Here is a 12,229-nt window from a genome sequence, read left to right on the forward strand (position 1 = left end):
CCTTCTTGCTTCCCACTGCTGAAGAGCAATTCTGGGATGGCGACTGCATCTTTCAAAATCGAGCACCTGTTCACAATGCACGGCCTGTGGCGGAGTGGTTACAACATAACACCATCCCTGTAATGGACTGGCCTGCACAGAGTCCTGACCTGAATCGTACATAATTCCTTGCGGATTTTTTGGAACGTCGACTTCGTGCCAGGCCTCCCCGACCGACATCGATACCTCTCCTCAGAGCAGCACTCCGAAAAGAATGGGCTGCCATTCCCCAAGAAACCTTCCAGCACCTGGTTGTACGTATGCTTGCGAGAGTGGAAGCTGTTATCAAGGCTAAGGGTGGGCCAACTGAATTCCAGCATTAGCGATTACCGCCGCCATGAACTTCTTTTGATCACATAGTCTATGCAGCAGAGGTACGTTGTACCGTTGTTTGTCATTGTTTCGCGAGCTGAATTCCAGGAAATTTGCCCGGCTGTGTCTCTTCTCGTCCGCATGTATCATTTTTCCCCTTGGAATACACATGGCCCTTCGTCGAAGCAGACAAATAGGTTTGTAGACCGTCTCAGATATTACATATTCTTGAGCAACAGTATTTCGTGAAAAATACCGTACTCAATTTCACGCAGGTACTTGCGTACATTCGTTGAACATCTCGACAACACTCTTGTACGTACTGAACGTCTGAATTCGTTACATATTCTCCTTTAATCTGATCTACTGAACGACTGAAAAATTTCCTTGCTCAACAAACGGCGGTAAAATGCATTTCCTTTGCAAGTACACCGTCTCTAAATATCTAGTTGTCAACGGGACCTCAAAGACTAATTATCCTCCTTCCCTTTCGTAAGGACACTGCTCTACTGTCCATATTCCATCCCTAAAATTGATTTTAGTTTCTCTTTCTAGTTCACATCACTTCGCAATTCTAACATTAGTGATTTAAGTGGTGTGATAGTTCTACGTCTTGCTAGAATTGCTGTACTTAATGCGCATTACATGTCTCACAGACAGTATACAGTGATGTGGCAAAAGTCACAGAATAACACCTAATACCGTGCCAGACCTCCTTTTGCCAGGTGTAGTGCAGAAACTCCACGACGCATGGACTCAACAAGTTATTGGAAGCCCCTGCAGAAATATTGAGCCACGATGCATCTATAGCCGTCCATAATTGTGAAACTGTTGCCGGTGCTGGATTTTGTGCACAGACTGACCTCTCGGTTATGTCCCATAAATGTTCGATGGGTGGCCAAATCATTCGCTCGGATTGTCCAGAACGTTTTTCAAACCAATCGCGAACAATTGTGGCATTGCGACATTGTCATCCTTAACAATCCCATCACTGTTTGGGAACTCGAAGTTCATCAATGGCTGCAGATGGTCTCCGAGTAGCCGAAGATAACCATTGCGTCAGTGATCAGGTCAGTTCGATCAGAAGACCCAGTCCATTCCCTGTAGACCCAGTCCGCACTATTATGGAGCCACTACCAGCTTGCACAGTGTCTTGTTGGCAACTTGGGTCCTTGGCTTCGCGGGGTCTGTGCCACAATCGAACCCTACCATCAGCTCTTACCGACTGAAATGGGGTCTCCTCCGACCACGCCACAGTTTTATGGTTGTCCAGGGTCCAACCGATATGCTCACGAGCCCAGCAGAGGCGATGCAGGCGATGTCGTATCGTTATCAAAGTCATTCGCATCTGTCGTTTGCTGCCACAATCCATTAACGTCACATTTCCCCGCACTGTCCTAATGAGTATGTCCGTCGTATGTCCCACATTGATTTCGGCGGTTTCTCACGCCATGTTGCTTGTCTGTTAGCACTGACAGCTCTATGCAAACGCCGCTGCTGTCGGTCGTTAAGTGAAGGCCGTCGGTCACTGCGTTGTCCGTGGTGAGAGGTAATGCCTGAAATTTGATATTCCTGGCACACTCTTAACAATGTGGATCTCGAAATGTTGAGTTCCTTAACGATTTCCGAAACTGAGTGTCCCATGTGTTTAGCTCCAACTATCATTCTCCGTTCAGTCTGTTAATTCCTGTTGTGCAGCCATAATCATGTCGGAAAGTTTTTGACACGAATAACCTGAGTACAAATGCCAACGTACTGCCTTTTTATACGTTGTGTACGCGAAACTACCGCCATCTGTATATGTGCAAATCGCTGTCCCATATTTTTGTCACCTCAGTGGGTTCCATTATCATCTGCATTCTCATGCCGTTGACCACTAATTGTTCTTATGCCTTCTGGGACCGTTCCCCACCCAAAAGCCAAGAGAGTGGCCTGATCCTCTATTCACTCCTCCGCACTCTTTGGCAAAGCGTATGGCTGGACTAAACTAACTAATTATATCAGAAGTCTTTGGCCAGCATGGCAGATTATTTTAATTCAAATCTAAGATGTGAGTCGTATCGTAGCCCTGATATAGGATGATTTGATTAGTAATCAGAGGAGCTACCTGGTTTTTTTTTTACTGTACACCTCAGCGCCTGATACGGAGAATTTCTAACCGCTTCTAAAAGATGTACTGCTTGAAATATGTAGGTTCACGTGGTACCACCACATTGAATGCGCAAGTCACCATCCAGTAGTCACCAGGAAAGTGCTAGCCCAGATTTTCCACTGGTCGATGGAAATTTCAGCTTGACTTGTACCTTTCATACCTACGATACTAGCAACAAAAAATTTTATTGGTTCATTTTAAAAAGGGAGTTGGTAGTTAATACAGCTGTAAGAGAACTTACGCCGTTTAGTAAGGACACACTTACAATTAATGTGGGGGAAAACAGATTTACGACGGTTCGAGAAATATTTAAGATGAATGACATAGCTGAACCAGCATAGGGCTGAGTACTCGTTCTTACGGGAATAAATATGGAAAATACTGTGCCGTAATCTCTGATCGTCCTTGGCTGAATCTTCTGGATGCACAAGCTGTGATAATGAATTGCTGTCACAGTTTAGGAATAACGGAAGGAAGAACATTTAACCAGTCAACCACTCTTGTCTGTCTCATCTGGGTCTGTCCTGTGTATCTCATATATTTGCAGCTGACGTGAGTGGAGTAGAGTGTCGTTTCTTTGCATTTGTCAGTTCTGTGCTAAACTACTGCGATCACAATTACTTAATAAATTTTGTGTCAGTCGCTTTACTTTTCGCTGTGTCATTGCTGTTTTTGTACCTATTGTATTATCTATTGAGAAAATAATCCTCGGTCACTACAGTCTTCCCTTGAAGATTGCGGCCATTAGCTTCTTCCATGTGTAGAGTAGTGTGCCTTCCTCTAAGCGCAGTTACCTTATTTAACCCTTTGTGTCTTATCGTTGTTTGTGTTGCAACGCGGTATTAATAATGAGAATGGACGATAATCTTTTTGATTAGTCTTCACTTCGACGACCGGTGCAAAAAGTAGCGTGAGACCCTTCCAGATGATCGACACTTCTTGCAGTTCAGTGTTAGAGCTCAGTATCAGTGTATTGTTTTAATATGTAAGGGACGTTTTAGTGTATAAATATTCGAGGCTTAAAATGATTAAAAATTTGTTGTTTGCTTATAAAGTTTAAAAGATTTTTTATAATACTAGTTGATTTCAGAATGGCAATAAAATAAACTGATCCAGAGTCGCCCCATAATTATTCTGGATATTCAAATAGAAATAATTTTCAGTTTATGGGAAACCTGTTTCACACATTATTAATATTCATTGAATTCCAGTTGCTGAAACATTAAGAATAATGCATTGTTTGTATATTACAGTTAACATTGTGCATTGTTCCCTTCCTCTCCCTCCTGTGAAAAGAATTATTCGAAATACAAGTTCAAGAAATCGTTCTATCCCATACCATTATGAAAGTAAAGACGTGTTTTGTACTCAAAATGTTATACTTTTGTCAACATTCACCTAGCATTTGGAATAGGACTGTTCTGTTCACAACAACTAATTCTAAAGCTGTGAGTTGAGTATGACGCTTGACTCAGACTTACATAATACTCCATTTAAGGTCCAACAATGTCCAAAATAAACCATTTGCATACCGAAGGCACAACCAGATAAAACTGTAAGCACATCTCAAAATGTGAAGACAGAATAGGGAGAACGATGTGTGTGCGTCTACCATTGAGGAAGACCACTAAAATTATTGCGAAACTACACCACATTGCTGTGGAGGCGACTTGGAAGAGCGCAGGCGAAGTTTTGCTGAGGCCCAATATTTCAATGTCTAGCACTTCATCGATTTGCTTCATCGAGTTGCTTCTCCAATGTCGCTTCGGTCATCTCAGAATCCTCTTGCAGTGGTCCCGGCTAATTTGTAGTTTATGTATGGAAAGGTTCCATCCAGCGCTTGCGCTGCACTTCACTTCACTTCACGTCACGTCGGTGATGTAATTAACTTCCTAAAATCTAAATCTGATATTTTAAATACCTTCTCCACCTTTATAAGCTCACACGCCAAACTGTTTTTTTCTGATTACAAACTTAAAGGCATTCTTGACTATCATTAACTCACTTGTTCCAATCTCAAAGGCAACTAGCTATCACGATAGTTAACAGCACGTATTTGAAGCAAACCTGATCTGATCCTCATAGTGCCGCTACTATTACCAGTCTTTTCGGGTGATGCAAAATTGGAATAGGAGTCATTTTCAGATGTAGAAACACGCCTATCAACTGTCATTTGTCTCACACAAGTCCTCCTTGGTGAGGGGAATTTTTTTTTCGTCACAGCAGATGGCATCTACAGACAGCGTGTAGAGAACACGAGTTATCTCGAAGTCTATCCGTAACGGATGGGACGCAAATCACTAGTAAACGTTCGCAGTGTGTCAATAATGGCAGGTGAGTTAACAAAAATTTTAGATAAAGGCCTATGTTTTATTTGCGTTTAGCGTATTTGCTCGTTACTGTTTACATTGTGTTTGATTATATTCATGTTGTTTTATGCACATAAACATAATCTGCATATTTCACCTTGCATTATGAATGTTTTAAACTACATAAACAAGCAGTTATTGCCTCGTGATACGGTCAATATTCATAGTTTTGTTGCAATATTAACGAGATACAGGTACTGGTTTTGGTATTGTTATCGATACCAAAATCACTCTGGCTCTGGCGTCGGGGCATGGCTACATGTGTGTTGTTTGTGTTGCGCGCAGGGCAACTGCACGTGGTCGAGCGTGTCGGGGAGGCAGGTGCAGCTATCGGACGCGCCGCTGCTGCAGCTGAGCGAGCCCGAGCGCCTGGTGCTGGCGCAGGTGGCGCTGGCCAAGCTGCACGCGCTCAACCTGGTCGGAGTGGGAGTGTGGCTACATGTGTGTTGCTTGTGGTGTGCGCAGGGCAACTGCACGTGGTCGAACGTGTCAGGGAGGCAGGTGCAGCTGTCGGACGCGCCGCTGCTGCAGCTGAGCGAGCCCGAGCGCCTGGTGCTGGCGCAGGTGGCGCTGGCCAAGCTGCGCGCGCTCAACCTGGTCGGAGTGGGAGTGTGGCTACATGTGTGTTGCTTGTGGTGTGCGCAGGGCAACTGCACGTGGTCGAACGTGTCGGGGAGGCAGGTGCAGCTGTCGGACGCGCCGCTGCTGCAGCTGAGCGAGCCCGAGCGCCTGGTGCTGGCGCAGGTGGCGCTGGCCAAGCTGCGCGCGCTCAACCTGGGCGTCACCGTGCGAGTGCCCTCCGGTGAGTCGCTCACTGCTTGCGCCCTGCCGCTCTCGGCTCTGGTCGCTAACAGCGCTCCCACCCTAGGCGGCTAATTTAACAACAACTTGTGCGAGTTTGCAGAGTAGGTGAAGATCACTAGGCTGCTGGGATTTTCAAAACTGATTACCTGCTCATTCTCCAACCTTCGGGTCGGCAGCGTTCTTACCAGGTGTGGTTGCCTGACCAGTATGAGGAAGTATTGTAGGGGCAGGGGTAGGGGGAGGAGTGGTGGAGGGGATATAGGGCGAAGAAAGAGGGGCGAGGGAAGCTCAAAACTAAAAAAAAGTACAGGGTGTCTCAAAATAGTGTATACACCCTTTGAAATTGAATATCTCTTTAACTAAAAAAAGACAGAAATACAATTTTTGCGGTTCAGAAGACGGTGAAAAACATAACAGCGCTTTCTTTCGTTTCAGGATTGTAAACAAACATGGGCTATTCGTTGGCTCAACGTAAATGGGTAATAAAATGTTATGGAAAACGGAGAATGTGAGTGGGGTGCGACGCCGCTGGAGGCTTTAATTTTGAACACCACCACAACAAGAGTAATTATTACAAGAATCCGAGATACGTTTGACGTCGAAGGAACGGTGCAGAATATGAAGAACGCAAATAGCGTAGGAACGATTCTAAGCTCTAATTCTTTGGTCGGAAGAAGCGACCTTTAAACTTAACCGCGATAATTGCGTGTACTGTGCCAGTGAGAATCCATAGGTAACCGAGGAAAGGCATATTAATCGACCAGGAGTATCAGTCTGGCGTTGTCGGTCTTCTAGAGTTTAATCGGCCCATTTGAAAACTCTGTCACAGGTGAGTCTTACTTAGAAACGTTGTATATGATAACACCTGCTCTTAACGACTTTTTTTGAAAATGAAAATTATTCCTTTCAATAGGATGGGGTGCCACCTCATTTTCACACCGACGTGAGGGCATTTCTCAATCGTACATTTCCTGGCAGATGGATAGGACGAAGAGTGTGGAGTTTCCAGCTCGATCGCCTGATTTGGGTGCTTTGGGTACTCTCAAGAACACAGTTTACACTGCAAGACCATAAACATTTGACAATCTTAAACAGCGAAGTGAGGAAGCCTTTACTGCTGTTCCATCGGAAACATATGCGGCATGTCGGTCTGGTTGTTTAAGTCACTGCCGACGGTTTATTGCGGTGGAAGGAGGCCATAATGAACGTATACGACCTTTAGTTGGGTCTTAAGGTACACCACCAACATTGTACTATATTTTTATCTCCCTTAATTAAAGAGATATTCAGTTTCTAAGAGTGTATACATTATTTTGAGATACCCTGTGTATTCTATTAAGGAGTATCAAAATAGACGTACTCTAAAATTAGAAAATTAATGGTACAGTAGAGTCAGCCTATGGCAGCCTTCATTGATATTAAACAATACTGAAGGACACAGATTATTGTGATCTAAGCTGAGGAGCACAGAAACAACACAACGTGATACAAAGGTCCGTGGTATGTAAAACGTAAGACCGTATGTGACTTCCGCATGATGTGTCAGTACCAAGTAACATGGCTCGATGTAACATGGACCATATGTAGAAAGAAATAACTCCTACAGTATACTACATAAAGTAACTGAAATAAATACGCAGTGAGGAGAACTAAAATGACGCTTTTATTTTAAAAAATAATTGCACTGAAGTCACCTCAATCCATGATCGTTCTCTGGATATTACAATCGGCGGGACACTGTTCTCGACAGGATGTTCGACCAGCACGGACGACAATGCTTGTTCTGCGACGTCCTCCCACAGCGGCCACAGGACTGGTAAGGAATTCCTGTGGCACGGCGTTCCATTCCTCCACCAGGGCGGTTGACAGCTAATGGATTGTCGTTGGTGCATGTGGACGTCCTGCAGTATCTCTCCCCATCGCAAACCACATGACGAAGCAATTTAAGTCGAAAGAACAGGCCCTCCAGTCCAATCGTCCCTTCACCTGCAATTTTCTATGCAATCGCCCACTTTCATTCGTAAAAATGACGTTAGGGCCGAATGCAGCCCTGTAAATAATCACGTTGGAAGGAGCACAGTGTCACAATTAAGTCGACAGTTAAAATGCTATTTAAACACTCACTCATCAAATAGTACAAATTGTAAATAATAGAATGTCTCTAGCTGGTTTCTTTGCGATTGTGATTTGTGCAGATCGTGTTACTCCCTTTAAAAAAACTCTACTTTTATAGAACTGATGGCTTCACTTACAGCTAGTCTGAATCACACTTAACAAACAGAATGCAAAACGTTATGCCGAATAATTCAAATAATGTTCGAAGAGTAGAAAATTTTAGTGACGGAGGGGAGGGGGGCAATCACAAGGGGAGTCCCACAGGGTTACATCATAGGTGCACTCCCCTTCCTTATATACACTGGTGTCCAAAATTAAAGCAAAAAATCGCCGTTTCTCCGTTCTGTGTCTAATTCACGATATACTCATACAAGCTGTCAACATATGTCCGCACGATGGGTTCAGCACAGAAGATGGCATTTCGGTCAACAGAAATCCACGCCAACGATGACGTCACGGTACGGTGCTTGTCCAGTAGCCCCACATCCACAATCGCTGTGTGCAAAGTCACAGACAGTGCAGTGTGACACGTCAGAAGTTAAGTCCCTCAGTGCTCAGAGCCATTTGAACCATTTGTAGGGTTTCGCAGGCATCGAATGAAGGGTAGAGCCACGGGTCGTAACACATTTGAAATGTAACGTCCGCTGTTCAAAGTGCCGTCAATGCGAACAAGAGGTGACCGAGACGTATAACCAATGGCACCCCATACCATCATGCCGTGTGATACGCCAGTACGGCGATGACGAATACACGCTTCCAATGTACGTTCACCGCGATGTAGAAAAACACGGATGCGACCATCATGGTGCTCTAAACAGATCCTGGATTCATCCGAAAAAATGACGTTATGCCATTCCTGCGAACAAGAGGTGACCGAGACGTATAACCAACGGCATACCATCACGCCGGGTAATACGCCATGGTGATGACGAATACACGCTTCCAATGTGCGTTCACCGCGATGTCGCCAAACACGGATGCGACCATCATGATGCTCTAAACAGAACCTGGATTCATCCGAAACAAATGACGCTTTTCCATTCGTGCACCCTGGTTCGTCGTTGAGTACACCATCGCAGGCGCTCCTGTCTGTAATGCAGCCTCAAGGGCAACCGGAGCCACGGTCTCCGAGCTGATAGTCCATGCTGCTGCAAACGTCGTCGAACTGTTCGTGCAGATGGTTGTTGTCTTGCAAACGTTCCCATATGTTGACGCAGGGATCGAAACGTGCCTGCACGATCCGTTACACCCATGCTCATAAGATGACTGTCATCTCGACTGCTAGTTATACAAGGCCATTGGGATCCAGCACGGCGTTCCGTATTACCCTCCTGAACCCACTGATTCCATATTCTGCTAACAGTCATTGGATCTCGATCAACGCGAGCACCAATGTCGCGATACGATAAACCGCAATCGCGATAGGTTAATATCCGACCTTTATCAAAGTCGGAAACATGATGGTACGCATTTCTCCTCCTTACACGAGGCATCACAACAATGTTTCACCAGGCAACGCCGGTCAACTGCTATTTGGGTATGAGAAATCTGTTGGAAACTTTCCTCATGTCAGCACGTTGTAGCTGTCGCCACCGGCGCCAAACTTGTGTGAATGCTCTGAAAAGCTAATCATTTGCATATGACAGTATATTCTTCCTGTTGGTTAAATTTCTCGTCGGTAACACGCCATCTTCGTGGTGTAGCAATTTTAATGACCAGTAGTTTATAATTACAGAAAGAAAAAATTTACATTAGACATATTGATGAGAAGCAGCATGCAAGGAGGCTTAAAATCGGCTCACATTCACAAGAGAGCCGTCATAACCAAAGACTATAAGAACAAGTGGACGCAATACAACTAATACGAATGATTAAGAAAATGTGGCCACCAACAATTGCACCAACAACTGTGTTCAAGATACTCAACTTCAAACAAAGCCCGCACTACAACCTCAGGAATATTTTTTCAGTGATCATGAACTTCAAGCAAAAGCCCACATTATACCAAAAGAAAATTTAAAAAATAACTATTATTGTTCAAATAAAATTTACACTCAAGAAATGCCTTTTTTAATTTAAACAAATGAACAACAAATAAAAAGGGCACTAATGACTTGTGCTCCCATAGACTCAACTGGCTCGCACACGTCAGTATAGCCGACACAGGCCAGTTAACTGGACTAAAAAAAAAATTAGACTGCCTGTGCTTTATAGACAAAGCAGCTCGCTGTTAAGTCATCGCGGCCGGTCGGTCGCGCGCCCTCTCGCGAGACGCCAGGGACAAGGGTTGCTTAGCGACTGCCAAAGATGTAGCCGCACGGTTATCGATGAGGAATCTTAGCGATCACGACTCATGCACTTTTCGGAGATATTTTGCAACATTCTGCGCCATTATCATTCATTTCCACCGAATTGTTAATATGTTACGGTATTTCTTCTGTTTCATCCTTAAGCTTTGCAGAGCAGTGTCCTTGCATTATACAGGCACCTATACTGCACTAGGCGGAAATGTTTGAGATAAGTCGATTAAACCGGAGAGAGAGTACTGAACCTCGAGATGCCGATCAAGGGGATGGTCACAAAGAACTCTAAACGCACGCTTAACGCTATCAGTTGACAGTCTTAACATGATGTGATCGAGCCCGCTGTCCGAATGAGGCGCCGTGCGTGCGCGAGAGTCAACTGCTACGTTCTGTCCAAGGTGATGAACAGATAGACTGTTACTAACTGCAAGACGGAAAGTGCTTGTAGCATAATACGCCTGCCGTGGATCAGTTCATCCGTACTGAATGCGGCTGAGTCGGCGCCGGTCCCACCTTTTATAGCTTCGGAGGCGCCAGGCCTCTACTGAGTTTCCGACCCCAAAAAAATGGGGCCATTGCCAACTAAGTGGAAGTGCAGGAGCCAAAGCCTACCTGCTGTGACACAGGGAACTGACGGCGTCTTTTGCCAGCAAAGGTTTCACATTCTGGCTCAGTACCAACCACGGGAAAAGCGATCTTCACTGTATTCCTCCGCCTCCACAAGGAAAAAGAAGGGGCCGCTTAAAACACGAAGAATTTTTAACAGGGGCAGCTATTTTGAGTATATTAACTACTTTTCTCAAAATTAAATCAGGCGAAATCTGTTTATAGATTTCGGTTTCTTGGTACTTTTGGAATAATTAATCTAATTTCTGAATGTTCATCTTTATGTAGGATAGATGCGGGTTCTCGGCTGTTCAATATAAAATGTGAAATTCTAACCACCTTCAGCCGTCTATATTTCCAATTTCATTTCATGTTTGCTACCAGTTTCGGCGATACACTAACTAAGCCATCTTCAGCCTCCCTCACCCACTTTTAGGAGGCATCCTACACACAATATCTGCTATCGGTAGACTTCTTTTTAACAACGCGATCTCTTCATTCATTACTGGCACTTGCCTGCAAGTGATGAACGAAGGAGGCCTGAAGATGGCATAGTGTATCGCAGAAACTGGTACTGAAAATAAAATAAAATTGGGAATATAGATGGCAGGAGATGTTTTTGATTCGACATTTTAATTAAAATAATTCTCTTTTCTCTCAAAGTTCGTGTTAATAGGTTAAATCACAATCGAAAATTACAGGAACTATAAATAAGTTTGATAGCAAAAATGATGAATATGCTGATGGCTTGTTTATTATCACAGTTTCCTGATTATGAAATCATATTGTGCAAGTAGTGATCATCATTAGCCTCTCTCTCTCTGTGTTTGTGGCCTAGGGCGGGCTGGCACTTTGTCCTTACTACTCCCCTTCCGGCACTGTCTTCTTGTACTGACTCTCACTTGAGCCTTAAGTAAGTTTCTCAAGGAGACGCTGAGCTGGACTAAATAAGAAATATTGGGTCCACTGTTACTGTGACCATGATTGCCTGAGAGGATAAAAAGAGAAAAACATCATTTAAGGTGGTTGAAAAAATAGGAAGTGGACCGTAGTCTCTACCTGGTATTAACACACGGAAAGGAAAGCTATGAACTCAGTAAAGTGACATTAGAAAAGGGATACCTGATCTGGCTTTCTTTCCAACCACCATCTAGTTATTAAAACCGGGGCTGGTGTCTGACATCGGCAAAGACCGAGAGCCTCATTGTTCAGAGACGAATGACCGAATCATTCGTAATATCTCTAGCATGAACTAAATGCAGTGTGCCTTGAAATGATTGGCATTTAATCTCAGGGTCGCTGAATGTTATGAACAACGACAAACTAATGACTGAACGCAATACGCGTTGTGGCTTTACGTCTCTTCACAACCGTCTGCCGACTCCTCTCCTGAAATATATTTAAAAGTAACAAAATGCATGTAATTAACAGCACTAAAACTAGGTAACTATAAAATAATTGCAGAAGTTCTAAACAGATTTAGTTTAATTACTCTAAACTAGCAAATAGCTACTTTAGTTGTAACTTAC

The 12,229-nt window shown here is 44.1% G+C and overlaps 1 protein-coding gene across 1 annotated transcript in view; it reads left to right on the forward strand.

Moving 5' to 3' along the window:
• LOC126353786 (uncharacterized) overlaps positions 1-12,229 on the forward strand; it is a 461,839-nt gene that overhangs the window by 159,368 nt on the left and 290,242 nt on the right. Inside the window, exon 2 of the mRNA XM_050002875.1 lies at positions 5,518-5,674. Within this exon, the coding sequence (XP_049858832.1) occupies positions 5,518-5,674 (157 nt within the window). The remainder of the gene's footprint in view (positions 1-5,517; positions 5,675-12,229) is intronic.

Source organism: Schistocerca gregaria, chromosome 3 (assembly GCF_023897955.1).
Source record: "Schistocerca gregaria isolate iqSchGreg1 chromosome 3, iqSchGreg1.2, whole genome shotgun sequence".
In the NCBI taxonomy this organism is placed as follows: Eukaryota; Metazoa; Arthropoda; class Insecta; order Orthoptera; family Acrididae; genus Schistocerca; species Schistocerca gregaria.